Source organism: Aspergillus fumigatus, chromosome 3 (assembly GCF_000002655.1).
Source record: "Aspergillus fumigatus Af293 chromosome 3, whole genome shotgun sequence".
Lineage (NCBI taxonomy): Eukaryota > Fungi > Ascomycota > Eurotiomycetes > Eurotiales > Aspergillaceae > Aspergillus > Aspergillus fumigatus.
Window position 1 is genome coordinate 988,060 of NC_007196.1, and position 27,595 is coordinate 1,015,654.

Sequence of the window (27,595 nt, forward strand, 5' to 3'; positions counted from 1 at the left end):
GATAGTGCCCAAACCAATACAAAAGACCCGCTGCAGCTAGAATCTTTCCGATACCGGGTTAGCCATTTTGGAAAGAAACGCCAGGACTGGTGGAGACGTGCTCTGCGGTCACAATGATCTTACGTAGAAAGGAGGTATACACCTTGGCAACGGGAGTCGTTGGGCTATACGGAGTACTTACACGGGCTTCTGTGCTCGCATTCTTGCAACCTCTTATTTGATCCTCAGAGACACCGAGGGTAGAGAAAGATCCGAGATAGAGAAACGAGGTGTCTAGAGGAAAGAGGTGTCCACCATCATGGCTGCCACTTCGGAAGCCTCTACGGAGGTAAAAGCATCAGCGAAGCCAAGTGTACGTTCTGTTCCTTTCGAGCCATTTGGCTCTGAATAACGCCCTGAGGCTCATCGAGACGTCTACTTTCTTCAGATCTGGCGCCGCGCCACGTCGTTCGGCCGTCTGCTGTTCTATGCTGTCCCCTCGTCCACCGATTTGATTATCCTGCTCGTTGGCTTCCTGGCCGCGGTTGCATCCGGCGTCCCGTTCCCGATCATGTCAATTGTCTTTGGGCAACTGGTCAACGGACTGAACTCGGCTACCTGCGATGTTGACCCCTCCACCGCCGCATCCTACCAGGCTGGGATCAACTCCAAGATACTGCTGATTGTTTACGTTGGAATCGCCTATTTTGCACTCATCTATATCCACACCCTTTGCTGGAACATTTTCAGCGAGAGGTTGGCTCAGCGCATACGCGAGAGGTATTTCAGCGCCATTCTGCGACAGGATACAACGTTCTTCGACAACCGGCCTGCTGGGGAGGTGTCGGCACGCATCACAGACGAAATAGCGGTCGTGCAGCAGGGGACGAACGAAAAGGTCGGCATTGTGATCAGCAGTGTGTCTTTCTTCGTTGCCGCGTACGTTGTCGCCTTCATCAAGGATCCCAAACTGGCTGGCATGCTCGTATCCCTCACGCCCGCATACCTCACCATGGCACTAGGTGGTGGATACTTGGTGCAGAAGTACGTGGGCCGCTCGATAGAGGCCATGGCCATGGCATCGTCCGCCGCGTTGGAAGCGATCTCCAACCCACTGGTTGTGCATGCCTTCTCTGCTAATGCACGCTTGGAGCAGAGGTTTGTCGAAGTCCTGGCGCCGGCTCTGTCCGCCGGCGTATGGAAATCGGTGGCGGTGGCATTGCAGGCGGGGCTTTTGTACTTCATTGCCTTCTCGGCAAACGGGCTTGCTTTCTGGCAGGGGTCGCGACAGATCGCCAGTGCGGTAGAATCGAATATCACTGGTATTACGATTGGAGACACATTCACTGTCATTCTGATTCTCATAGACGGTACGTTGATCTCCTTGGCTCAGATATTGAATGGGAGTGTATACTAAGCCGACTGCGGCAGCGTCCTTGGTGCTCAGCCAGGCTGCTCCATTCTTGCGAAGCTTTGATGCCGCATCCGTCGCTTTTGCCAAGTTGGAGGCGGATATGAACCGGCCGGCGGTGATTGACGGCACCGTCGAAGGCACAGGTGGGTTGCTTTCAGACGTTGCCGGAGAGGTGGAGCTGCGCAATGTTGACTTTGCCTTCCCATCCCGTCCCGATAAGCCCGTGTTGCAAGGCCTGTCTTTCGTCTGCCCAGCTGGTCGGCAGACTGCCATCGTTGGTCTTTCCGGTAGTGGTAAATCCACAGTTGCCGGACTGATCGCCCGATTCTATGATCCGGTCGAGGGCACTGTGCTTTTGGATGGCCGTGACCTCCGAGAGCTCAACGTCAGGTCAGTGCGAAGCCACATCAGTCTCGTGCAACAGGAGCCCTATCTGCTCAACCGATCAATCCTGGAAAACATTGCCCTTGGGCTGATCAACTCACCCAAGCACGAGCATCTGCGGCCGGCACTGATGAGCGACGTCCTTGCCAAAGTTGCCGCTGCAGTCCGCGATGGCCAATCCTTGACGGCAGCCTCCCAGGAGCATGGTGACCTCGTCCGGGAGATCGTGGAACTGACGCTGAATGCTGCGGCATTGGCTGATGCGACCGGTTTTATTGAACGTTTGCCGGAAGGGTTCGGGGCTTCTGTCGGTGCCCAGGGCCATCTCATTAGTGGCGGGCAAAAGCAGCGTATCTCCCTGGCCCGGGCCTTGGTCAAGGATCCACGGATTCTCATCCTCGATGAAGCGACTGCCTCCCTCGATTCGGCCTCGGAATTGCGGATTCAACAGGCCCTGGGCAAACTGGCCGCCGGACGAACCATGATCATAATTGCTCATCGGCTGTCGACGGTCAAGACTGCGGACAATATCATTGTTCTACGACAGGGCAAGCTGGTGGAGCAAGGAACACACCGGGACCTTATGGATGCTCGTGGCGCGTATGCCGAGCTCGTTCGTCTGCAGAATCTCAACATCAACGGTAGCGAGGAGGGTAATAGTACCGCCGCGGCGAGCTCCAACTGTTCCACGGAAGAGATCTCCGAGAAGGCCGGGGCCCTTGAGACATCGACCGTCGCTGATGTCCCCCATGCTGATACTCGGGAACCAGCAGATGAAGTGGTGGAAGGGGAGCGGACGTTCTCCGCGACTGCACAGTCGATGGGTGCCCTGTTGCGGCCGTACTCCTTCGTGCTGGTCATCGCCACTGTTGGAGCAATCGTTATTGGCGGCACATACTGTGGATCGGCTCTGATCTTCGGGAACGTTGTCAGCAAGCTCAGTTACTGCGAAGAACCTGGCTCCATCCGTCATGCGGGTGAATTGTTTGGGCTGCTGTTTTTCATCCTCGCCATCATTGAGTTCACTGCCAATTTTTCCAGCTGGTCACTCTTTGGCTGGGTTGCCGAGCAGGTTGTGTACAAGGTGCGCGTCCTCAGTCTGCGGTCCATTCTCGAACAGGATCTGGCATGGCATGAATCTCAAGGCCGGAACCCATCTCTGCTCCTTGGGCTGATTACCAAGGACAGCACCGCCCTCGGAGGCCTGACGGGGTCTGTGATCTGCACGCTCCTGTCCATCTTGGTCAGCCTTGTGGCGACTATCACCATGACGCACATTATTGCCTGGAAGATTGCGATAGTATGTCTCTCCGTTGTCCCCCTGCTCCTGGGTGCTGGTTACATGCGTGTCACCACGTTAGCCCGCTTTGAAGAGGAACATCTGGAAGCGTTCGCAAACTCCAACGCCATCACCGTCGAGGCCGTCAATTCCATCAAGACGGTGATGTCGCTTTCACTGGAGCACGAGATTCTCGGTACATACCGTCGCTCACTCCAGGAACCGATGCGCCAAATCACAAAGCACAGTGCCTGGGCCAATCTGTGGCTGGCGGTTGGGTACGGTCTGAGTAACTTCCTCTATGCGCTGGCCTACTGGTGGGGATCAACGCGCATTATGGCAGGCGAATACACTCCGACCCAGTTCTTCATCGTGCAGCTCGCTCTCCTTGTTAGCTCCCAGCTGTGGGGGCAGGCGTTCGCCCTCGCGCCCGACGTGTCGCGCGCATTCAGTGCCACCCGACGTCTACTGAACATGCTCGACATGGGATCGACGAAGAAGCTCTCGGCGCCTCTGACGCCGGTCTGGGATGTCGAAGAAGCGACGGCAACTGGTGAGAAGGCCCCACCGGCGGCTGGGGGTGTTAGCGTCGCGTTCAAGCAGGTCTTCTTCTCCTATCCGGCACGGCGAGAGTCGCCAGTCCTGCACGGCCTGGACCTGAGCATTCAACGCGGGCAGTTCGCCGCGCTTGTGGGGCCAAGCGGCGCTGGCAAGTCCACGATTGTCTCGCTCGTGGAGCGCCTGTACGCTCCCACGGCGGGGACCGTTGCGATAGACGGGCATGACATCGCATACGGCGATACCTCGTTCCGCTCTGCTATTGCCTATGTTCCGCAGCAAAGCGTCCTGTTCAATGGCACCATCCGATTCAACCTGACCCTCGGTGCGAGACCCGGGCAAACAGTCTCCCAGGAGGAACTCGAGGAAGCGTGCAAAGCGGCCAACATCCACGACACGATCATGCAGCTACCTGACGGGTACGACACACTCTGCGGGCCCAATGGTGACCGGCTGTCAGGCGGGCAGAAGCAGCGGTTAGCGATTGCGCGGGCGCTGATCCGTAAGCCTAGGCTGCTGCTTCTGGACGAGTCGACGAGTGCGCTGGATGCGGAATCCGAGCGCTTGCTTCAGGATGGCCTTGAGAAGGCTGCGAAACATATGACCATCATCGCCATTGCGCATCGGCTGTACACTATCCGCAAGGCCGACGTGATCTTCCTGATTGAGAATGGGAGGTGCGTTGATCAAGGCACGCACGCGCAGCTGATGGAGCGTAGCGAGAGCTACCGTGTCAACGTCCTAAACCAAGCAGTTGACTCGTGATGCCCGCGGCCAAAGGATCATACGATGTTCTACGCGGCTGGGAGCCTGAGCTGCTCCAGATCACTTAGGTTCAGTTATGTCAGTAGCAATAGTAAGGAATCCAGAAGCTGCTAGAGTAGTCTGTGCTCGCTCAGCGGTATTAATAACCAGAAATTTCTTTTGACTGCGAGGAGCGACACATTCTTTCTGATCAAAGTTGTGGCAAACAGACGGTCTCCTGGACTGGAGTTATCTACTTGTCCGGTTTGCGGCCATACACCACCGAGACATGGATGTAACCGTGGATGCTGGGATGGCGCACTGCCTTTCTCATCTCAGCAATTGTCATTTCAACCTCGGCTGGAGTAAGCTGCACAGGAGTCAGTCAGTACCCGCTTGGAGAGGAATGAGGGTGACAAGCACTCACTCCCAGCACCTGGGTCCACAAGTACATCACCCACATTTCCATGCTCTCTTCAATCACCAACCGAAAGCACTTCCCCAGCGTCTTTAGGTGCTTGTCCTTCGACCACAGCCCAATCGGTAGTTTGTATCGTCGCTCGACCACCTCGACGAATCCGGTGTCGACCATGCGCTGCTTGGACTCGTCGACGATGCGAAGGGTCTTGTCGAATCGATCACCGCTCTCCAGGCTCGCCTTGCCCATTTCTTGTAGACGGTCCCAAGGTGAATGTGGTCGTCGGATGTAGGCTCAACTCCCATCTCGACTTGCTCGATATACCCGCCCGGCACGAGGTGTCTTCCACCCTTCATTAGCAGACTAAGTCAGACCAACTGCGGCATTGGCGACGGGCGCACTTCCGAGCCGGTTGATAAAACCTATTCCAGTCGGCCACGGAACCATACAACCCCCGCACATGGGTGTAGTCAAACCGCTCCCGGTACACCCACTCGTCACAGCAATTGTCGACTTCAAAGGTCAGGTTCGGCGGTACCATGCGCGGTTGGATACGTGAGAGATCCGTCCCGATGACGTGGCTGCCGGATACATATCCGCAAACTCCACGGCCCAGGCCCCCGTCCCCGTCCCGACATCCAGGACTCGGTTCGGATCCTGTAGGGAGGTCACCTCGGAGTCTGTCGCGGTGTACGCTGAAGCCAGTCCTCGCCCGAGTCAATGGCGATGGTTTCTGCCCGGCCGTCATCTTCGGCGGGACGGTTTGGCCGACACAGCACGGGCTGACAGGGACATCACCCTTTATATGCGGGACATATCAACATCTGACGTACTAGCAGCCCGATTATGGATCTGTGCAGGTGGTTGCGCAAGGAGTGAGTTGATTGACCAATCATGGCGGTGCCCTGACTCGCGGGTGCTAAACTGTTATGTCCCTACGAGCTGGGATCTGTAATAAATCTGACATTTTACAGTGTCTGGAAAGTACCGGCGTAGATCCAATGTCCAACATGCCATAACATCAGGCATCGCTGCCAAGTACTCCTGACTCCTCCGAATTCCACCAGGCCTGAAAAAGCAAACATCTACAAGGGCATGGCCTCGTGCATCTCCTTTAGCCGTAAAACAGGGAACTGAGCTCGTAGCTGGCTCTGGGGATGTTGTACGTGGGTCAGCTTTCTGAGTAATGGAGCCTAATACCTGCTCACATCACAGCTTTCATTACTAAGTATAGAAGGGTAGTGTGTGTGATGGTGATGAGCACGTCCATCCAGGCAGAGAGGGGAGAGTAATGTGATCAAACCCTTCTGGATAAAACCAATCCTGAATCAGGCTGGTTACGAGGGCTTAGACTCCAATATCAGAAAATAACACTCGGTCAAATACTCATTCACTCTTATTCGGATACCCCTAGCTTGCAGTACAACGGCGGTGCACAGGGTATAGGCAAAGTCACCTATACTGTATACAATGCGGCTGGTTACTCTTCCACCAAACAGTTGTCTCAGCTAAAAACCACCACGCTATATGGTACTGTCATGATGCCACTGCGTGGGACTTGGCCATACCCTGCTAACACCCTGTGTGTTGTACCTGGCCCACCCATATCTCCCTTGTTCTTGAAGATAAAGAATCCCCCATGTGCTTATAGGTCCAACACCAACCTTTATTGAGCAAGGCAGTGACCAGGGTTGATTTATGTGTATACAGGGACAAAAAGGATCTATCTTATGCACTTAGAAATATGATGCTAACAGCTGATAGAAGCAGAGTACTGAAAGCAAGATGACGTATCATCGGGCTGGTCTAGTATTAGGTTAGGCATTGTGCTCTGCATAATCTGATATTCTGTACAACCCACTCTCTAAGCTTTACAGCCAAGTATAGCATAAATTAAAGTCCTAGGATAAATCCCATACCACCTATATTATAGAACTCACAACAAAGCAACCCTCTTTCTCTCAGAATATTCTCATCAGTTGGTCGGGAAAACGATCTGAGACCTCATTGTGATATACAAAGATGGTTGTGCTATTTGCCGAACAGCAAAATATGGGAAGGTATATTCAGTGCCTTCAGTATGGCAAGGCAAGGAAGAGCTAAAAATCCTTTAAATCAAGCTTCACACCCTTGATGACATCCCTGACCTATTCAAGAGACAATTACACAGAAAGATTTAGGGCTTAAATTGTCCTTTTATAAGCCCGTAAAATCTAAGCACTAAGTTCGGCTGCACTAATATTCAAACCCTAGCTGTTGATGATGATGACAATGATGATATTTATGATTAAGGATGGTTATTTTAGAGGGAGATTTAAGGACTAGAACTGAGTTGCATGAGGAAAAGATCACAAGGGGCATGAGAAGGCAGCATCAATAACTACAAACTACTCATTAAACCTATGTATAAGATGCTACACCCCTTTCTTGGTTCTCAAGAAGCCCTGTTGAATAAAGATGCTTAGCAGGAGGAGGGAGCTAGAGAACTCTAATATATTAGGATAATATCTAAGGCTCTTTTAAGCTTGAAGAGTAGCCTAATATTATTCTCTCTAGTCTTGTACCTGTAGCAGGATTAGTAATGAATAGAACATTCGGAATAACTTAAGATGTAGACAGAAGCCATTAACACTATGAAGGTCTGTGTCTCTGTGATGTCTTAAGTAGGTAAACTAGAGGAGAGCAAGAATAGAGTCATGACCACCACCCTGAGTGTATCACCATTTCAATTAATGACATCTGATCCCCTTCACACCCTCCTACATGCCTTCAAAATGGTTTTAGTTTGGGATGCCCTCACCCAGACTCAAGGACATCACCCTGCTGGAATTTTCCCCATCCACAATATTCTTGAACTTGTGCTTGTTCACAGCAGGTGTGTCCTAAGTCCAGAAGAGGTTGGCCTGTATATCTGTCTTGCCATTCTTATAACCATGAACCGCTTGGGACATCTTTATGCTTAAAACCAGTTGTTGCTTAGTAGAGAAATCTACTTAAAGCTCACTCAGTTGCTTCGTAAATAAGTGATGTATGGTATCTTTAAAGGCATTTCCATCTGCCTTGCTTGCGTTGTAGATAGAGAGGTCGCTAAATGGATTTTCTTGAGGGCCATTGTGAGGAGACGGCGATTATGGGAAACTGAGATACCCAAGGCTGGACTCACAGCTTCACAATCACAAAGTTTGGTCAAATTGATTGGGCTCAACTTTTGGACCCACTTCGGATATAACATTGCCCTAATAACTTGAGACTTGAGACTCAGTGATGTTTCCCTTTCGGGCGAAATTTGGATACAGAAGGGTACCCACTTGGACGCCCCCAAGGCGTACACAGAAGTCGAATGATGGGGGGATACATTCCTGGGACGGAGACGCTGTGTCGTCGGTTGGGAGCGAAGGATGAGTTTCGGTATCGATATGGGTTATTTTGGTGGAAATGGGATAGGAGGAAAGGGGGGGTGAACGGATTGGTTCCGTTGCTGACTCGGTCGTTTGACGGTGGTATATGGATGGGAGGGATTGTGGAGTGGGATCTTGGTCGAGGAGGTGGACGGAGTCGTTTCTTTGGAGAGGGTAAGGATTTTCACCTGGTGGTGATGGTGAAATTTGAGCGCGGGGTGTCTGTGGATAGGAGTACGTTGTTGGACGATAGTATGGGGGCGCCGGAGAGGATATTCGTGTGTCGGCGTAGGATATCTGGTCGCAGTCGGAAGAAAGTGGTACGATTGTGGGAGGAGTTTATTGGGAAGAATTGTATGAAGGGGACGTTGTTTTGCGGGGGATTGGACGAGTTGTCGGTTGGGAAAGGAGAGATGGATGATTTGCGCATTCGTTCGGATGGAGGTGACGGTAGTGGGAATCGGAAAAGGGGTGATCTGGGGGAGAAAGAGGATGAGGAGGTTTATGGCGAGACGAGTGAAGTTGGGGTTGATCGGGGAGGGTCAGTGGTAGGTAGGTTAGGGGTAAGTGAGGAGAGTTGGGAATTGGATTACGATTCGGATAGTTCATGTACAGTTTTTTGAAGTCTATTTGGAGGGTTTTTATATGGGAAAGGTTATGGGAAAGGTTATGGGATTTTTGCTGTGATGGTTTGTTGAGGGTAAGAGGTGGATATATATTTATATATAGTTTGGGGTGGTTGAGAGTGTGGTGGGAGCATTTGGTTGATTGATCGGTTGTTTGTTGGTCTTTTTTTTTGACAGAGGATTGTATGTGAGTTTACGATCGGTAGATGTTGGTTTTATTGGAATATAGTGTAGAGGTGTTGGTGAGGTAGTATGAATTTGAGGTGAGCTATTGTGGTAGTAGGTTAATTTTATGGTGATGTGGATAGCTTCATATTTACTGGATTGGGAATGTAGACTAGGGGTTCGGGCGCAGCCCGTGCCGAGCGGAGCGAGGTGTGGCGTTTAGAAAGTACTTGGTAGCCGACGGAACGGAGGCGTGGATGATTAGTTTACTGTGGTAAAGATAGGGTTTGATGGGTGGCTGATTGGGTGTAATGAGTAAGGGGGAAGGACGAGGGTGAGGAAGGGGTAGGGCACGGGGAGAACACATGACATCGATACATCTCAGGGCCCGGGAGGGCCCTTCTATGATTCCTTAGATGTATCGATGGCCAAAGGCCGTCCGTGCCTTTAAGACATGCGGTGAGCGTGTCCATTGGTAATGCCATGGTCCTTAGGACCTGGCACACAGTAAGCGGGTCTTCAACCACGCACTTTGGTAAAATCCACGGGATTTATGGCCCTTGGGTGGGACCCAAGAGTGATGGCCGTCCGGCAGGACGAATGGGAGATCGGGTGTGTTGGCCGGACTTGCTGGTAGGGCCCGTGCTCATGTATTGAGACGGTATTGCCTGTGGTAAAAAGGCGGTCAAGGACTGACCGCCTCCCAAAGAGGAGATTCTTGGCACCAGCAATGTAAGATTGGTGCGCATGACTTGAACTATATGCAGGTTTTACTGGCATGCATGGTACACTGTTTTACCAGGAAGTGGTCTCCTGTGTGTGTGTCAGCAGGGGCCATGCGGTATAAAGCCTGGCTTGTTCCCTCCTGATTCCATTGGTTTTACTCAATCTGAGAATTGTCTGTTGGCCAGTGAATGTACATACAGATACTCCTCTCGTCGGCCTTGACTTGTTCTGCGCGTGGTTATTGAGGCAATTGGTATAATCGGTTCAGGCGTTGGAGCTACGGGAAGATGGTTGAGGTCCAGGGTACGTTACTTTATCCGAGAGCCTCGTCTTGTCTCCTCATTGAGTTTCATTTCTATAGGACGTTTATTTGACAGAGGAGACGGCCTCGGGCATGGTGTGCAGGAAGCAATCTCGTGTTGGCCCTCAAAAGTTAACGCACATGACCGGATGAGAACGCCGGACGATGCAGTTGGAAGGAATATGATAAATGCGAGTGACGAGGTGGAGATGATTTACACGTCGAATGGCGATTATGAAGTCGATGAAGATGGTGATACCATCATCCGAGACGCACCGCCACTGGGGAAAGATATTGTGTCCAGGCTTAATGACGGGGATCCCGTGGGTGAACATGCTGTTGAGGCGGAATGTGAAATCAATCACAGCAATGTCAATTTTAGGTACCAATGGACTCTATTTGAACAAAGTCATCAGTCCACACCATTTACTGATAACCCGCGGAGTGTGCTCGGAAAGGGGGATGATACTGAGGCTGGAAGGGAAGATGGCGGGATGCCAGGAGTTGGATCTGGCTCACGTCTTGACGGTGGCAGTTTGCAGATGGGTCTATTGGTGACAATAGGTCTAGAGCGGATGGGTATGCAAACTGATATGCGTCTGATGGGTCGTCTGGACCAGGTGCGGAAAGGTGGCCGTCGAAGAGGGTTGGTTCGCATGGAGGTGGTGATTTGAACAGGCTGCGTGTATTGGTTAGAACACGTTGGCTGCGGGGTTTGCTGACTCATTAGAGTATGCGGCAGCCTGCAGGTGAAATGGGAGGAGAGTTTGCGTGACGAGGTGATTCTGATGGAAAGTATTGTTTATTGATGTTGGAGGATCTATGGTAGGAGAAGTATGCCAGAGGGGGCCGTGGGATGTGAGAAATCTTCTTCGAAGCAGCGTCAATCTTTTCTCTGCTGAGACATAACGCTCATTAGGTACCTTGTTTGATTGAATGAACGATATGATCCTATTGTTATGTGTGTTTTGCTGTTCGAGTAATCGATATTATTTGTCCATGACAGCAGCCAGTCCGTCCGCTCTTCCAAGGGTCCCAAGGTAAACAGTCTTCCTAAATGTGCTAGTGAGAGGTGGGAGCCTGTCGCAATCTCCGTTTCCATTGCAGGCCTGGTGGTGATAGAAGTCCAATGTGACATTACGTGGTGGCCCAGGGACTATGCAATATCAGTGAGATTATGTACACGCGACATTTTCAAACCTCGCCGAATGAGGAATATTCACCGTACCTGGGGGATCTTATTCTGCCCATCCAAAAAGAACACTCGGATCTGCAAAGCAAGAGTCAATGATGGACATATCCCCAAAAAGCAGGCACAGAACCGCTTAGAGATAAGAGCCTAGCTGCGTCGATTCTCCATCTCAGTCCAGCGCATAGCTGTGATGGGCGTATTGTCCTTTCCAAGATCAGTTACAAAAGCCTCGCCTCTGACGAACCAGTTATGGTCTTGGTGGCAGCAGGATGCCCGGATAACTTTGTCTTCACCTCTAAATACATAGTAGACTCGTATACGCCTCTTGCCATTGCGGGAAAATTCAACGGCATCGGTGCTTGCAACGTCAGGCATCAGGGACAGATCCATCGCTAACGGAAACCAGACTTATTCGCAGTAGTTGGCCAAAGTTGCGCGCCTATTAGACAGGCCTGAAACTGGAAAGAATTAAGGCAAGGAAAACTGGCCAAACCTTCATCCAAAACCCACCTCTTATCCACCAGCTGAGCATATGGCCTCTTGTTATAAAAGCTCGACATTCATAATACTAAGTGTGCTAGAGTGGCTTTTCGCACTTGGCTACAATGCTTGGAGATGGTATCCCATAACTTCCTGTGAATGCGGTCAGAGTCACCAGAATAGCACAGCTGAACTGGGCTATGAATGGGTTCATATCAGAGTAGAAGAACTAATCCATGACCCACTGCAGTACCCTAGCTTATTTATACTCTCATACAAGTAACCAACAGGAATCTTCAGAGTGAACTAGCGAAGAAACTGGGAAGGACCCAACAGTCCAAAAAAGAGAGAAAGAAATAAAAACATACAACAGGATATAATGTCAGCGCTTACCTCTACCAGTGTCTATTCCTTTGCTGCTTTGTCGCCCAGGTCTTAAATTACACCACCTTCTATAGCTAGGAAGAGAATCTTTCCCTAGACTTCCGTGACAGTTCTTGTCGGGAATCTCATTGTTTTGGAGATGGACCTGGCAAAGCGTAGCAGTTCCAAACTGAGCCCAAAAGCATCAAGTTTTTGATCATATGAGACTAGGGCATCTCAAAATGATCTTGAAGCTTTATTAAAAGTCGAATCTGAAGTCATCGTTCACATAGCCTCGGAATTTGGCCATTGAGCCGCAAGATATCATCCCACAGGTTGCACTCTAAGATTATGTTTTACGGTGTAGACCTCCGAAATTAAGACGAGACTTCACATCAATCTTCTCATTAGGGCTCGCCGGTTCGACCTCCAGGGGTTCTTTGATCATTTGTGGCTCATCAACTCTGCAGGTCGGCGTAGAACCCCGCATATATACAATGGCATGTTTTGCTGGGTCAATGTCTGGCTTACTCCTTGGCCGCTGTAGGTGGTGATGGGCCTGGATAGAACAAATAGATAAGTGGGTAGTGGAGCGCTATACCTGCTTGATTTACATACACCAGGCACTTTGCTCATTGCCCTAACAACTACCATGGTCGAATACCACTCAAGATCTCCGCTCCAAATTTGCCTTGTCTGATGAAGTCTGAGGTTATGGCGTCTGTGCCAGAGGACTGCAAAGACCTGTATGCGTTGTCAGAAGTGCATACAGTATGGAAGGAATTTGCAGAAAGAGGATTATCTAAAGGCCCTGCAGATAGTTCTGACTCTTCCCACCACAAAGAACTTACCAGGAGATATCTGAACTTGGTAGCGGAGAGATTATTAGAAGGTTCAAGGTGGGCCAAGGGCAGTATATGTTATGTACGCCAATACGATACCGTATACATTCCGTGTGATTTCCCACGGGTGCTGTAAGCCTTTGATTTCTCAGGGTCCGGATCTCACTTAGGCATGTTTTGTACCTGACTGCGAATTCACTTACCCTTAGCAGACGCTCTCTTGACCATGAACACTGACATATATATTATATTAGCATGTGAAGTTACAGTAATCTATACATCTAATCAAGCATCAAGGGGTGTTTAATAAAATAAAATGCACTACAGTCACAGAAGTGCATTACTCAAAGGGTTGGTTGAGTCAGTCAGTGACTCTACAGGTCTCAGAGCTAAGTATGTTTTTATATTCTGTAGTAGTGACAGGCTGAACTCAGAGAAAGACCAAGCTGATTAGCTGTGTTTGTATCTCATACAATTACATAGCAGTAAGCATCATATCTCCTTCCAGTTGCACATTGTTAGTTGCTGTATTATGTATACTAGTTGAATAACTTTCAGTACCGTTGCCAGGTGAAATAATATAAACCCTATCTAGTGGCAGAAGGAGTAGCCAGTCAAAGCAAGGGCTTGAGGAATTGGCTGTGGTTAAGCTTTTCCAAGTGTTTTCCAGTCAAATTTTCTCCTACGGTCCCACTGTGCACGAAATTGTGGAGACTCAATGCTGGAAAGCGCCTTCAGGACCGCAAATCAGTTTGCTGCTCTGCAGCTAGAAAGGTGATAGAGTTCCCACCATACAAGCCGTGAAAGAATTTGAGTTTTGGAATGTTGTCCACCCCGACGACGTTTGTCCCAAGTCCAGCAGATTAAGTTGTTCACTCAAGGCCAGACCGGCAATGGCATCAATAGAAAAGAGATTCAATCAGAGGGGGATATTCAGGGAGTCAGATCTTCGCAATTGACATGGTGCCTATCCAACATAAATCGGTACACTTCCGCTGAAGATGAGTCATGAGTCTGCCGAATTATCAACTATTATGAATTTCCATGGCTAAAAAGCATGGGACCGCAACCAGCGTCTGCGGTCCTCATCCTCACGGTCCACTGTACTCCGTACTGAGGATCTGAACGTGGCTGTCTACAGTAAAAGTGTAGGAGTCCACGCGGTAGGGCGTACCATGGCCGTAGATCTCTTTGTTAGGCCGTACGTCAGCAAAGGAGAAAGCGTTTAGCGCTACACGAATCAGGGGGGGGGGGTTGATGCTTAAAGTAGATGCGTCTCGTCTTGAAATTGTGCAAATGCTCCCAGACATAGGCGAGGCAGTTCCCATCGCAGTTGGCGTTCACATAGAACACTCTCAACAGTGTTACGACTGTCTATATAGTAGCCTGTTGGATTCATATATTGCCTTAATCCTAAAACATGATCTCACTGTGCAAAATCATGAACAATAAACTGCAACTGCCACCTGAGTCGGTCTAGATACTATCGGTTCCATACGCGGTTTGTCTGGCGGTGGTTGTAACCTGACTGAGTCGGTTACATTGCCCAATAGAGGAATTGGTGAGCGCAATGCTTTCTGTGGGGAATATTAAGAGCAACCCTGCTATAGCAAGCCGTTGGGGCAAAACCAAAACAGCATAGGTAGGTCATGGGACAAACAGATTTTTTTTAATGGTTTCTGCCAGCAATCAGCAGCAAAGTGCTTCTAGATTCCAGTTCCTCTTCCCTTAGTGATTTCAATGTTATGTAGCAGGGGGTTACATCATCAGAAGTAGGATTCATTGTATACTAGGGATTTGATCATTTAAATCACCATATAGTAGGGATATTGAAATATCATGGGCTACGGAGGAGAGGCCTGAGAAAACTATGGGCTATGGCTAGGTGGATGGGAAGAAATTGCTAAGGGGGGATTGGGGAATCTAAACTTGAGCTGCGACGGCTGAAGAGACGGAGTAAACGAGTGTTTCAACAGAACTTACAGTCACATGACTAGGCAGATGACTACAGAGTATTGTAATTAGCATAAAGTCCAGTATAATTTCACAAGGCTCTATGATTTGACCCAACAGCCCACACACCCAACAGACCCTGCCCGCTGCGATAGCAAGATTTAATACCCCTACGATATAGTGGTCTGAATCATGCGATATCCTTGGTATATATATGGTGTGATTCAAACCATTTGATTTCCCCCTATGGTAAGAATACCAAATCATAAATGCTATAGGAATGTAGTTCTAGTAAGGCAGAACTCGGAGCCGTCTACATAAACTTCTTGAAGTCCTTATTTCGGATTTTCGGTCCTGTCCCAAAGGCTTGCCGTACCCTGCCGGCCCGGGGCGGCTAAGAAGACCATTCCTTCTTGTCAATAGAGTCTGCTACTGAAACCTTTACTCCGTAGTGAAACACGCAATTGTGCGGTCCAGCTTGTGGGGTAAGAGGGGTGCTCGGGACGCGAGAGGAAATAGGAGGCTTGAATTCGTAAATGTCCGGTCAGCCGGACCGAAAAGTAGGCATGTGTGTGTGCCCGACATCTAACTCAAGGCGGGATAGTGGATGAAACCTTCAAGTAACCTTCAAAAGTATAAATCTGAGCTTGCGGGAAAAATGGTCCAAAGAAGACCATCATGAAAGGGTTGCCTTCTTGATGTTCTCTTTCTGGTTCGCTTTCTCGCTAGCTTTTGCCCTCCTGTGAACTTGGGAGGGATGGTGGTTTGGTGGTTGTGTGTGTTCCCACCTGTTTTCTGTCTAGGGTTTTACTGCGTTGTAGTTATAGAGAGTAGTCCGTACACAAGATGAAGCAGTCGGGACGGGCACCACTCACTTCCAGTCGGCAAGTATCTTTCTGTCTTCGGACTTCCCCGTGCACTCACCGCAGTCGACCAGTCGTCTGGTGGAAAATTTACAGAGTGCTCGACAGCCAAGACTTTGTTGACTGGTTCCACCATAGTTTACCAATCATAGTGCAGTTTTCTGTTGGATCCATGGACTTTGAGTTCGATGGCGCATCTCGGCAACGCCCAGGCTGAATGGAATCACATTCGCGCTTTACCTCACAGACTTCGTGTTTGGGGGGTCCTCTTCCCCATCCATTGCCGTGCTTGCGGGGTTTTGTGGGCGAATACCGGGGCTGGCCCGTGGGGATGTAAGAGAAATCAAGGGAAAAGGAACGAAACAAAAAAAAAAGAACCATGGATAAATCAGAGGAATAAAAAAAAAAAAAATAAAACAAAGAAAGAGGAAAGAAAGAAAATAACGCATGATTAGCAACCCGCAAAATGGGTGAATCCCCGCTGACCTCTGGCTGCAGGAGGGATATATATACTCGTAAATTGATGCATTGTTCCCTCAATCACCACAACTGCTGACGGGCAGGGGACAAACCTCACCATCTGAGGCTCACCTTCAGAGATCTCTGCTGAACGTTCCGCTTGCCTGAGTTCGGGCTCTCAAGCAAAATGTATATCTTGTTTCGAACCTAAGCTCGTGTTTCAGCTAACGATTATTCTTCTAGGGTTGATGAATATAAGCAAGATGCCCAGCCAACCGAGCGGGTCATCGATGAGTACTTCCCCCCCCCCTTGGCATTTCCCTTTTGTCCCTCGCTGTGGGAAGCTTTCAATTTAACATATTCTAGGCTTGAAAACCCCTTGGCTCGGATCCCAAAGGATAGGCTGCTTCGAGACGTGGAGGAGTACGCTCAATCGTACGACCTGAATGATATCCTTCCCGAGCTGAAGAAGGGCGCATTGGTCGCCCAGAGACCAGGCGAATTCGAGAGTATCGAGGAGTTGACCCCCGAGGAACGTCAGTTCCTCCGTGAGGAAGTGACCCATCGCTGGAAGCACCCCTGGGGTCTGTATTATACGGTTGTGCTTAATTCCGTCGCAGCAGCTATTCAAGGATGGGATCAGACAGGTACGGGTCACTGTAGTCCTCTTGCTACCGGCATGCTCAACCTCGGATTTTAGGTTCTAACGGTGCCAACCTCACCTTCGCGCAACAGTTTGGCATTCCTCAAGATGGCTGCGTGACTCGAGCAGAGTGCACCCGTAATCAGTGGATTGTCGGGGTGATCAACGCCATGCCTTACATTACCATTGCACTCTTGTGGGTTGACCGCTCTGAGATGGTTTGAACGCATATTGGCTGGAAGGATATCCGATCTAACTTTGAATATCGCAGTGCTGGCTGGATCTCCGACCCTCTCAACCACTGGCTGGGCCGCAAGGCTGTCATTGCGATTGCGGCCGTGTTCAGTTTAGTTGCTCCCATTGCATGCGGAGTGACTCAGAACTGGCACCAACTCTTGGGCTGTCGTATACTGTTGGGAATCGGTATGGGCTTGAAGGAGGTTACGGTTCCTGTGTTTTCCGCCGAGACCGTACCCACGAGCATCCGTGGAGGCTTGGTCATGTCCTGGCAAGTCTGTAGGTGCTCCCTTTTTCCCTGGTTGATCCTTGAATTCGGGTCCTCATCTGGTCTAACAACTGACAACGGTTATCCAGGGACTGCATTTGGCATCTTCCTCGGAACGTGTGCTAACCTTGCTGTGGTTAACACCGGCAAGATTGCCTGGAGGCTCCAGCTTGGTTCAGCTTTCATCCCAGCTGTTCCTCTGCTGTTGGGCATCTGGTTCTGTCCTGAATCGCCCCGTTGGCTATTGTCCAAGGAGAACCCGCGCAAGGCGTACGAATCTTTGCTCCGACTGCGAAACAGCCCATTGCAAGCAGCTCGGGATCTCTACTACATCCATGCGCAGATCAAGATGGAAAAGCGGCTGCTCCGGGAATCCGAGTTCACCCGGGGCGGCAATACCCTTGCACGATTCCTGGAATTATTCACAGTCCCTCGAGTTCGCCGGGCCACACAGGCTTCTGGCATTGTCATGATTGCGCAGCAAATGTGTGGAAGTACGTGAATCCTCCCCCAATCTAGTGACAAACTATGGCCATCGCTCATACTGCAAAACAGTCAACATCATCGCGTTCTACTCGTCCACCATCTTTGAGCAAGCCGGCGCCACGAACATCCAGGCCCTGCTTGCGTCCTTCGGCTTTGGCTTGGTGAACTTCCTCTTCGCCTGGCCCGCCGTCTGGACCATCGACACGTTTGGCCGTCGTTGGCTCTTGCTCGCCACCTTCCCCAATATGTGCTGGACCCTGCTGGCGGCCGGATTCTGTTTCTGGATTCCCGCGAGTAGTAGCGCCCATCTCGGCCTGATCGCCCTGTTCATTTACCTGTTCAATATCTTCTACTCCCCCGGCGAAGGCCCCGTCCCGTTCACCTACTCCGCCGAGGTCTTCCCTCTGACGCACCGCGAGGTTGGCATGGCGTGGGCGGTGGCGACCAACAACTTCTGGGCCGCCGTGCTGTCTCTGACGTTTCCGTACATGCTGCGGGACTTCAAGCCCCAGGGAGCGTTTGGGTTCTACGCCGGGTTGAACATTATTGCGCTGCTTCTCATCTTCTTCTTCTTGCCAGAGACTAAGCAGCGCTCTCTGGAGGAACTCGACCGTGTTTTCAGCATCTCGACCCGTGCGCATGCCAAATACCAGGTGACCGAAGTGTTGCCGTGGTGGATCCGGCGATATCTGCTGGGGCGGAAGGATGCCGTCGTTCGTGACATCTACCGCCACCTCTCTCCGGACCCTGTTCTGATCGCGGAGAAGCCCAAAAAGGAGGAGCACCTTGAATCGGTATGAAGAGTGATGCCGTTTGGTTGTCGGGGGCAATTTCAGGTAACCCGTTGAGAGAGGTGATGACGGATGACATAATTGCAGATACTGTGAATAGCAAATCAATCAGAAGTGAATACGATGAGCTTTACCATCGTTTGGATTTTCCAGGAATAATACAAGTACTAAAAAAAGCCATTCGTATGTTCCGCGTCCAGCGTGAGTGGGACATGCGTCTGGAGTGCATCATGCGCTTTGGCTATACGTCGTCTCCGTCACTGCTCGATGACTATCAGACGGCGCTGAGAACGTTGGATGAGTGAAGCTTGAGTTTCAGGGGGCGTGATCTGTATAAGAATTCTGATTTCCCTCAGTTCCGGCAACAATTCTACGATGCTGTGGTTGCGCCGGTGCAGGCGACTTGGCTTAGGTTTCCGGATTCGCGCATTCCTGTGTAAGCTCTGCACTGTAGACTGTATGCCCGCATCTTATCGACGTAATTCGCTATCCGGGAAGATTCAATCATCGCATCTGCAGTGACCGCAAGTCCTCTTCGCAAGGCAGACTGATCTCCTTGATTGTCGAGACGCGTTCATTACAATGCTCGAGAGAGCTACGAAAGAGACCACCATCTCCCGAGAGGAATCATAATTAGCCGATCAGTATACATATATACATCCCCAGGTTGAGTCATCCTTTCAATTTCAGGGCTGGGTAAAGGCTGAGAGAAAGAGTTGATCCCATTACGTTTACCGGAGAAGCGAGATACCAGAAGTATAAATGCATAATGCATGATGCATAATGCATAATAGGCATCTACAAATATCTTTCCATGATGGATTTCAATCTCGCATGATCCAACGCTTTGACAATCTTTCCCCGGGGGCCTTCCATATCTTCAGCGCCTACTAATGCATTGTAGATCGCTTCCTCCGTGGCGTCAGCTGCCCCTTCGAATAAGGCGTTAATCGTCACATCCTGCACCACCGACACCTGCTGCTCAACGGTTGGCTTCCAGCTGAAATCCGGAGCTCGTGGAATCCGTTCGGCCGTGCTGAAGGCGATGAAGATATCCCCGGAGCTATTGGAGCCCCATCCTCCCACGCGTGACAGCCCAACAGTCGCGCGTTTGGCCAAGCGCTGGAGCTGGGTCGGATGAAGTGGCGCATCCGTTGCGATCACCACAATGATGCTTCCATCCTTGGCCTTCCTTGCATCGTCCTCGTTGGCTGCTGCTGTGGCAGCGGCCCCGTCTTCTTGCTCCATCAGGAGCCCAACGGGAGCACCCCCGAAGCGCAGATCTCTCTTCGCGCCGTAGTTCGCCTGGACCAACGCAGCCACAGTATAATTTGTCTCAGCGCCGAACGCCACCCCATCAATCACACGACTGGCACTCCCAGTGCCGCCTTTGAAGCCGTGGCACATCATGCCGGTTCCCCCGCCCGTGTTCCCTTCTTTCACGGGGTCGGCGCTGGCCTGGTCGATGCCTCGAACAACCATCTCCGAGGTAACTGCCATCGCACCAATGTCGCTGAGGAACAGATCGCACGTTTCGGCCACGACCGGGAGCAGGAACCAGTCCACCAGTCCGGTTGCCGGGTCCTTATACTCCCGAACCGCATACTCGTAGACTCCCGTGTAGCATGCGCCGACCGAGAACGAATTGGTAAGAATGATCGGGGAGTTCAGCAGACCAGTCTCATCCAGCCAGTGTGAGCCGGTCATTTCGCCAGATCCATTGAAACGAAAATACCCAGCGTAACAGTCAGAGTCAAACCAATCCCGGCGCGGGAGAATCGTGGTTACCCCTGTGTTAACCGCATGGCTGGTTGCCGTAGACGGGCGCTTGATTGACTCCGTATGAACCAAGACCCCCGGAACATCCGTGAGGGAGTTTTTGGTTCCAGGCCGGTGACGACCGAGGTAGAGGTTTGGCAAAAGCTCCCGGATACGCGGTCGTGCTGAAGGTGGGATTGGATTGATAGCTGCCATGCTGTTTCTCCGATTTCGGCAGGTGATGATGAAAGTTAGCTGCACTAAAGGACGTAGATTCTCCAATTTAATTTGCCTTGAACAGCGCTTTATATAGATCAATCGCTTCTACTCCTGCAGTAGCCTCGCATCGGGGTCTGTTTTAGGCCTAGGCAAATGGGGCGGTTTGGACGCTGAAATGTGCAGATATGAGATCGTCCAGACACTTAATTTGGTTAGACACCAGGGTTGAGCCCAGCAATCCTAAGCTGGCCACTGCTCAGCTTTTCCTGTGGTTGCTTGAGGAGCCATTTGCAATCTAGTAGCCCAAGGGACCTATATAAGAACCAGACAGGGCAATGCATGCTAATGTCAGGTAATGGCTGTCCGAAAGCAAGCATTAGGGTTAGCTTCTCTTGCGCAACTTGTGTTCCGCGCTCGAATATCAAGGCCGAGGCAAATCGGCGTCCCAGCATGATTGAACACTATGGCCAATAGGTCGCCTCGACACTCAAGATTCGACTTGGCCAGAACAGTTGCGTAACAGTTGCGAGGAACCGATAGCTTGGACTATCAGGAGAAGACACGACCCGTGGAACGCATCGCTACCGGTCCACAACCACGACGCTGTCTATTGGCATTACAGACGGCCTGGCCAGAAACGAAGTTGAGGGAGTTGACTCTCATTATCTCAACCAATTATACTCTAATATCGTAGAGATAACATTCGATGTAATACATTAATATCATAATGAATCTACTAATAATGTAGATCTACCATCTACCATCTCCAAGAGTGACTACTCCAATTCCGCCCACCTCTGCATCACAGGCGCCATCCGCGCAAGGTCCGAAGAGGCCGGCACGACATTCATCCCCATTGCCTGGTCAAACTGCAGACGGCCCTCAGCCCCTGCGCTCGTCTGCCAGATGTACCCGATGCTCGAATTCCCCCACCGGGTACCGTTATCACCTCGCGCCGCCGAAACAATTCCGTCTATTCCCGTATTCATCGAGGACGCCAGTAGCAAGGTGTTCCTCTGTGACATGCGAATGCTCATCTCGGCCAACTGGCGCTCCTTCTCCATGTTCATCAACAGAAACGCGTCCATGCGCTCGTTTGCAAGCGCCAGGAAGGAGTCTAGGTCGTTGTTCTCGCAAGCTTGCCGCCAGAGATTCCGCATTCGCCGAGAGTACATCTGGCATCGGGCTTCGTTCGGGACCAGGGCACAGTCGAGACGACTGGCCAGGCTCGCCCCCTCCATGGCTTCCTTGTAGCAGAGTTCGCATGCAGTAAAGCGGCCCTCCCCATACCATTTGCGGTTCGTGCAGGCTTCGTTCCGGGGACATTCCGGGTATGGTGTCCACTCCACCACATATTTGGAGAAGAAGGAGAAGTCTTCTAGCTTCACTGCGGCCGCGTATTTTGCCAGATACTTTCGGAATCGTGGTGTTGTAGGGTGCAGGTCGCAGAGCCAGTTGCCCCCGCGCCGGGACTCGACTTCTTTGAACTCGCGAGCGAACCCGGGAGGGGCCATGAAGCCGAGGAGGCACCGTCTGCAGATGGCGTAGACATCGACGGTGCAATCCTTGGGGGCGTACCAGGTCGCGTTGCGCATGTCCTCTGCATTGCAGGGAGGGGACTCGAGGATCATCCGGGCCAATGTCTCGAAGCCGTCGTACTCGTCGGTGTTTGCTGCGATACCAATTTGTTTGCAGACACCCAAGGCAGCATAAATTTGAAGTGTCTGCATCCCACACTCGAATCGCTGCTGTTGCTGCTCTGGCGTGAGGGGGTGGAGCTCCCACGAACTGGCGTAGTCCAACACGAAGTGGTCCAGGTAGCATGCCGTGCATACGACCAGGTCGGGCACCGCCTTACAAGCGTACCAATAGGTCGAGCCGGCCAGGAGGTTTTTCGTCTCCAGACACGAGGGATACTCCATCCGGCGTCGAAAAAGGCGGTGCAGCTCATCCCAGCGGTGGGGTGACGCGATCGCCCGACGGAGTCCTTCCTTGATTAGCGGCACCACCGCCGCATCGCATGTCCATAAATGCTCATCCGACTTGATTGTCGGCGTTGTGGCGAAGTAACTTTTTAGCTGATTCCACGCCACCAGCTCCTGATAGCATGTCTCGCAGATCACGAAACCCTGAATCTCCCATGCGCCGATCATCCGATACCACCGGGAGCCATCAAGCCCGGTGTGACCTGCCGGGCCTTTGCAGTTCGGGAGGTTCACCCGCTCGATCATGAAGGCCTTGATCGCATCCCAGTCCCCGGCAGCCAGATGCGCCATTACCCGCGGAGTATTCCATTGACAGAGAAGAGCCGTATCCCCCTCATCTACCCAGACGGCCTCGAAAAGGCCTGCGTGGGGGGTGGGTTGGATGTGCTTTTCATAGCAATGGGCACATACCAGGAATGAGGGCGCACTGGTAGGGACATACCAGAGAGCAGTCCAGAAGATGCCTTCCGGATTGACGCACCGAGGAAGGGCCTGTTGCTAATGCATTAGCACCTCTCCGGGCTCGGTCTGTGGGTGGCATGGGCGTACGGGGAACTCGTCGTTGGCGGCTGCATTTGTTTGAGTAGACATGTTGACAGATGTAGATGAAGCCAAAACAGCTGGGCTCTTGGGTCTTTCAGGCATTCCTGTTTATTATTTATTGCCGTGGTGGATGTGGCTGAGTGCTTGTCATCGTTCAAGGTTCCCCAGTCAGTGGCAGTTCTAACCGCTGCTCGCCTCAAACTAACTAATTGGGATAAGCCGGCAGGGGCTTGTATACGCCACGATACAAACTACCAGTACGGAGTAGTAGCTGATAAGACGCCACACAAGCCTGAAGGGATTCAATGGAATGATGTCTGTAACATCTGAGTGGCTACTTTCTATTGATGCCCTTTCGCGAGTAAGGCAATGAGGTAAACTAAATACATTCAATAATGATTAAATGATCACTGTATACGGAGTACAATTATCTCAAAACCTGAGTTTTATACTTCACTCCCTCCCTGTTACTATTTATGTAAGCTAATGAATATCGAGCTCATAATATCTCTGTCCTTTTCCAATGCTATACTGCCTGAAAGGCCGCAGTTTCTGGCGCAAAGCCACACATAACCATGTACTTCCTCCGTACGCCAGACTATCAGTTTTAGAACAATTTTAACTAGACGTGGAGATGCGGGCCGAACAAGCACCTGTGGCTTTCAATGTTGCGCATCTTAGCATTAACCTATCAAAAACTTCACTAAGAATCTTCCAGTCTATTAGTATAAGTCTTCATCACTATTAGGCACTTAGTTCTAACAATGGACGAGAGGAATGCGGACCATCATGCACTTGAACCGCACTTGTTTCTCCTGGTTGGACTAAATAAACGATTCGCGCTGTATGACAAATCACCCATTCCACGTGGCTCTCCTATCATAAAAGTTCTTCCAATAGCACCTGGCTGTCTGGATCTGTCTGCTGCAGCGTTCTGGGAGGTTATATATCAGTGGCATGCAATGCGCCACCACTAACAGTCCCAGACGACCCGCTTCGAGATCGAGACCGACGGTACTCCGTATTAGAAGGAAAAACAAGCTACTTGAATATTAGACATTATCTGCTTGCAGAACTGACGCCAATAAGTACTAAGCTACATGCTTACATCACAAACCATACAGGGCCGCTAAAAGAGGGCACATCAGCTGGCAGGGGTTGAGCGGGGTTCACTGGGTGAAGAATATTCGGGTTCAGGTGGTTCAGGTTACTTCAGTTGAAAATAACGCGGCAAGGATACTTAACAAAGCAAAAACACATACAACAGCCGGGATTCGCTGGTGGTCACCCACCCAACTACTAACCGGCCGGCGTGTGGCTTGAACGCGGTCAATACCTGGGTGGGTGCCCTTGCTGGTGATGGGGGGTGATGCCGCTTGAATGAGGTGGTGATTAGCGTGGGTGCATTTTAGTGAGGGGGTGATGGCTGGAAAATACATCACCAGACTGGAGCATACATTGCAAATCCGCCTGAGGAGGGGTGTTGATCTAACAGGCGCTAAGCCAGGCAACTTAATTGGAAGAAAGTCTTGACTATAAGACACTAAGTGTTTCACTATGACTGCATAGCCACAGCCTTTTCCTTGCTTAGGAATAAGCCAAGGGTTGGGCTAGGGCAACCCTTTCAAGCCTGTTTACCTTTATGCTGTACGTGTAGATCATTGTTCAGATATTCTTAATTGTTTGATGTACTGAGTCCTCTAAGCATCTGCTACTTCTATAGTAGAATTATGTCATATGCGTTCCGGTACAACGACAGACTTCGGAAGCGAAGAAGCTTAGAGTAATCTCCCATTACCACCTAATGCACGAGAGATTTCTTTAACTTGGGCCCTGGAGGATTATAACCCCTTAAGACCTGTCATTTCAAATGTTACTATAATGAACACCCGTCCTGGATAACCAGAAAGTCTGGATAAATCAGTGAGAATGGCCTTCAACCAGCAAAGCGAAGTGTGACATGAATGGATAGACACAAAAGAAGTCGGTTAGTTGTTCTCTTCTCGTTTCCTCAGGTTTGATATCTTTCAGAAAGGGGGTTTGCAATGCGACTAAATTATCACCAATTTTATTGGAGCACAAAGTTATATATTCCATACATTACCCAAAGAGGCCCTACAGGTCGTCTCAGCGTATCAATTCAAGCAGTCATTTACGCTCTCAGAGGATCAGCGGTCCGGCGGATCTAGCTGCTAGGGTTCTCCTAGTATTCTTTCTCCTGCTAGTCCTGCTAGCTGATAGCAGCAAGGTATTCCGGATGCTTACAAATAGATGCCCTTTCTTAGTCGGTTAGTTTTTAAGGTTGTCTCTTGTCTATCCACCAACTGATCTGTGTGATTGCGCGCATAAGGGTTGTGTTTGAGTCTCAGCCATTCATGATATTCTGTATATCCGTGTTGATGTGACGGGGCAGATAGTGATTCAAGAACGTGCGAATATTAGTGTGCTTTATAATCAGATTCTGTTTGGCTTCGCTCACCGCGCCTGTTATTTGCAAGAGATTAGTTCTATAGAACTTTCAGTTCACAGTTTAGAACTGGTGCCATAGGTCAGTTCCCCTTCACGGGTCTAATTATGTATTTAATGGTCCAACCCTCCATAATGGAGAATGCGAAAACCATCCATTGGTCCTTTTCTCTATTGTGTGCAACACTCGTGCTTGACCTCGATCAATCAGTGAAATTTTGTATAGCAGCTTTTTCGATGTCCAGGACTTAGGCCAATTTGAGGATACACCACTTCTGAGGTCTTCGTGATGAACCCGTTCGGTCGGCTTGGCTGGTTCCTTCGACGGCTGCTGTCTCCTCCAAGAACGCGCAGCACCTCCAATTTCCCCGTCCTTGATTCTGCAACTAAAGTCAAGGAGGAGAGAATGCCTGCATATGACCGGGGCCTTTATTTTCGGTCAAACTTAGTGATATCTTTCAGGCCAGATATCAAGTTATCAGCAAATTGGGGTTCGGAGCAAATTTAACAGTTTGGTTTTGTCGTGACCTTCAGTAAGCTTACCTCTATCAAGCTCTGAAGCCGGTGGTAACTAACTTAACAGACGTCATTAGTACATAGCTCTGAAAATATTTATCAGCAGCCCGAGGGAGAATCAGGAGGTGCGCGTGCTTGATCACCTTTCAAACATAAGGTCGAATCATCCTGGCAGCAGCCTGGTCCGCAAAATGATTAATAAATTCAAGCTCACAGGTCCCAGAGGCGTCCACCAGTGCATTATTTTTGAACCCCTTTTGACTAGCCTCCTTCACTTTCAAGCAACATTAGAGCCGAAAAGCCTTCCTGAGGACTTGCTAAAGGGTGCATTGCAGTAGCTCTTACTAGCGCTTGATTATCTACACTCAGAGGCACATGTTATACACACAGGTTTGTCAATCTGAGAAGCCCACGCCTGGCGAATTCTAAATATTTTCTAGACATCTAAGCAAAAAATATCATTATCAGCGCAAAAGACAACTCAATCTTCCGTGAATGGGATGCCAGCGAGGCTGCTGACCCAAGCCCTCGGAAGGTCAAGGACAACTATACTGTCTACTTGTCTCGACCGTTTTGTCGTAAGAAGGGATGGAGTGGTTTTGGGATGCCACTGCTTTCAGACTTTGGAGAAGCTCACATCAGGGATGTGCACAATGGATTGGTGCAGCCCGACATCTACCGCGCTCCGAAAGTGATTCTCGGAATGAGCTGGACAGCAAAAGTCGATATATGGAATATTAGAGTCCTGGTAGGCTACACAACTGTTTTTTACCGCTGTATCCGTTGATACGTGGGCTAACGCAGAGATTCAGATCTGGGATCTCTTCGAGGATCACCATCTATTTAATGGTAGGGGACCAGATGGTCGTCATTCTGATGCCCAACTCCTCGCCAAAATAATAGCAATGCTCGGCCCTCCACCTATTGAATTTCTGCGCAAATCATCCCTTAGTCAGAATTTCTGGGACATCTCAGGTGGCTCCATTACCCAATGTCCTGACGTTTTGACTTCATTCTCCCAGCTAACTCCGCAACTAGGCTAATGGAAAGCCTCCAAAGCAATCCCACCTATCTTGCTGGAGGAATCTGAAGAGTATCTAGAGGGTTTAAACAAGCAAATGTTTATGCAGTTTGTTAGGAAGATGCTTTGATGGGACCCAGATGAAAGACAGAGCGCCTGTGAACTTTTAACAGACTCTTAGTTAAACAATCAACAGTAGTATCATTCTTAACCCCTGACCCAACCCCCGCCGTAGAAGATTCAGCAATGATGATCCCCAAGCGAGGGCTTCTACCAAACTACATTCTCTAGATCTGAGACGCTGGAGCAGCATCGTTGGCACCTTCTGGGATACTAATCTGAGAACAACTGTATCACATCAGACCAAGGTAATCCTTGAGTCTTCCTTAGTTTTACCAATAGATCCTCCTCCTCGCGTCGCGTGACTATGGCATCCTTTCCTCGGCTTGTCCAGAGTCCCATAGTAATCTTTGCAGAGTCTGCAACCTCTACAGGTGGTGGGCAGCAGTAGGACGGCG

General features: G+C 50.3%; 6 protein-coding genes across 6 annotated transcripts; 4 read left to right on the forward strand and 2 right to left on the reverse strand.

Annotated features, from left to right (window-relative positions):
- Nucleotides 1–130: 130 nt before the first annotated feature.
- AFUA_3G03670 (ABC transporter ATP-binding protein) lies at nucleotides 131–4,379 on the forward strand (the record flags this gene model as incomplete). Its single annotated transcript, XM_743594.2, has 3 exons — nucleotides 131–352; nucleotides 428–1,349; nucleotides 1,411–4,379. The coding sequence occupies exons 1-3, from the start codon at nucleotides 299–301 to the stop codon at nucleotides 4,377–4,379; spliced, it is 3,945 nt and encodes a 1,314-aa protein (XP_748687.1). The 5' UTR covers nucleotides 131–298.
- Nucleotides 4,380–8,116: 3,737 nt separating this feature from the next.
- AFUA_3G03690 (uncharacterized protein) lies at nucleotides 8,117–8,797 on the forward strand (the record flags this gene model as incomplete). Its single annotated transcript, XM_743596.1, has 1 exon — nucleotides 8,117–8,797. The coding sequence occupies one exon, from the start codon at nucleotides 8,117–8,119 to the stop codon at nucleotides 8,795–8,797; it is 681 nt and encodes a 226-aa protein (XP_748689.1).
- A 941-nt stretch (nucleotides 8,798–9,738) lies between these two features.
- Nucleotides 9,739–10,996, forward strand: AFUA_3G03695 (uncharacterized protein). Its single transcript, XM_077804311.1, has 2 exons — nucleotides 9,739–9,994; nucleotides 10,053–10,996. The coding sequence occupies exons 1-2, from the start codon at nucleotides 9,979–9,981 to the stop codon at nucleotides 10,664–10,666; spliced, it is 630 nt and encodes a 209-aa protein (XP_077660467.1). The 5' UTR covers nucleotides 9,739–9,978; the 3' UTR covers nucleotides 10,667–10,996.
- A 2,241-nt stretch (nucleotides 10,997–13,237) lies between these two features.
- On the forward strand, nucleotides 13,238–18,712 carry AFUA_3G03700 (sugar porter family MFS transporter). The gene is made up of 7 exons (XM_077804312.1): nucleotides 13,238–16,333; nucleotides 16,388–16,438; nucleotides 16,511–16,791; nucleotides 16,845–16,983; nucleotides 17,059–17,303; nucleotides 17,382–17,786; nucleotides 17,848–18,712. Coding segments are annotated over exons 1-7 (1,854 nt in total). The 5' UTR covers nucleotides 13,238–16,331; the 3' UTR covers nucleotides 18,579–18,712.
- A 564-nt stretch (nucleotides 18,713–19,276) lies between these two features.
- AFUA_3G03710 (P1 family peptidase) lies at nucleotides 19,277–20,543 on the reverse strand (the record flags this gene model as incomplete). The annotated part of the gene is made up of 1 exon (XM_743598.2): nucleotides 19,277–20,543. One exon carries the CDS (start codon nucleotides 20,541–20,543, stop codon nucleotides 19,368–19,370), a length of 1,176 nt encoding a protein of 391 aa, XP_748691.1. The 3' UTR covers nucleotides 19,277–19,367.
- A 646-nt stretch (nucleotides 20,544–21,189) lies between these two features.
- AFUA_3G03720 (uncharacterized protein) lies at nucleotides 21,190–23,412 on the reverse strand. Its single transcript, XM_743599.2, has 2 exons — nucleotides 23,081–23,412; nucleotides 21,190–23,023 (listed from the first exon to the last, which is right to left on the reverse strand). Exons 1-2 carry the CDS (start codon nucleotides 23,174–23,176, stop codon nucleotides 21,323–21,325), a joined length of 1,797 nt encoding a protein of 598 aa, XP_748692.2. The 5' UTR covers nucleotides 23,177–23,412; the 3' UTR covers nucleotides 21,190–21,322.
- Nucleotides 23,413–27,595: the final 4,183 nt, after the last annotated feature.

Coding starts and splice junctions, on each gene's coding strand:
- AFUA_3G03720 (XM_743599.2), bottom strand. CDS start 23,176: ATGCCTGAAAGACCCAAGAGCCCAGCTGTTTTGGCTTCATCTACATCT. Junction 23,024..23,080: donor CCGCCAACGACGAGTTCCCC/GTACGCCCATGC, acceptor CATTAGCAACAG/GCCCTTCCTCGGTGCGTCAA.
- AFUA_3G03700 (XM_077804312.1), top strand. Junction 16,792..16,844: donor TCAAGGATGGGATCAGACAG/GTACGGGTCACT, acceptor CTCGGATTTTAG/GTTCTAACGGTGCCAACCTC. Junction 17,787..17,847: donor TGCGCAGCAAATGTGTGGAA/GTACGTGAATCC, acceptor ACTGCAAAACAG/TCAACATCATCGCGTTCTAC.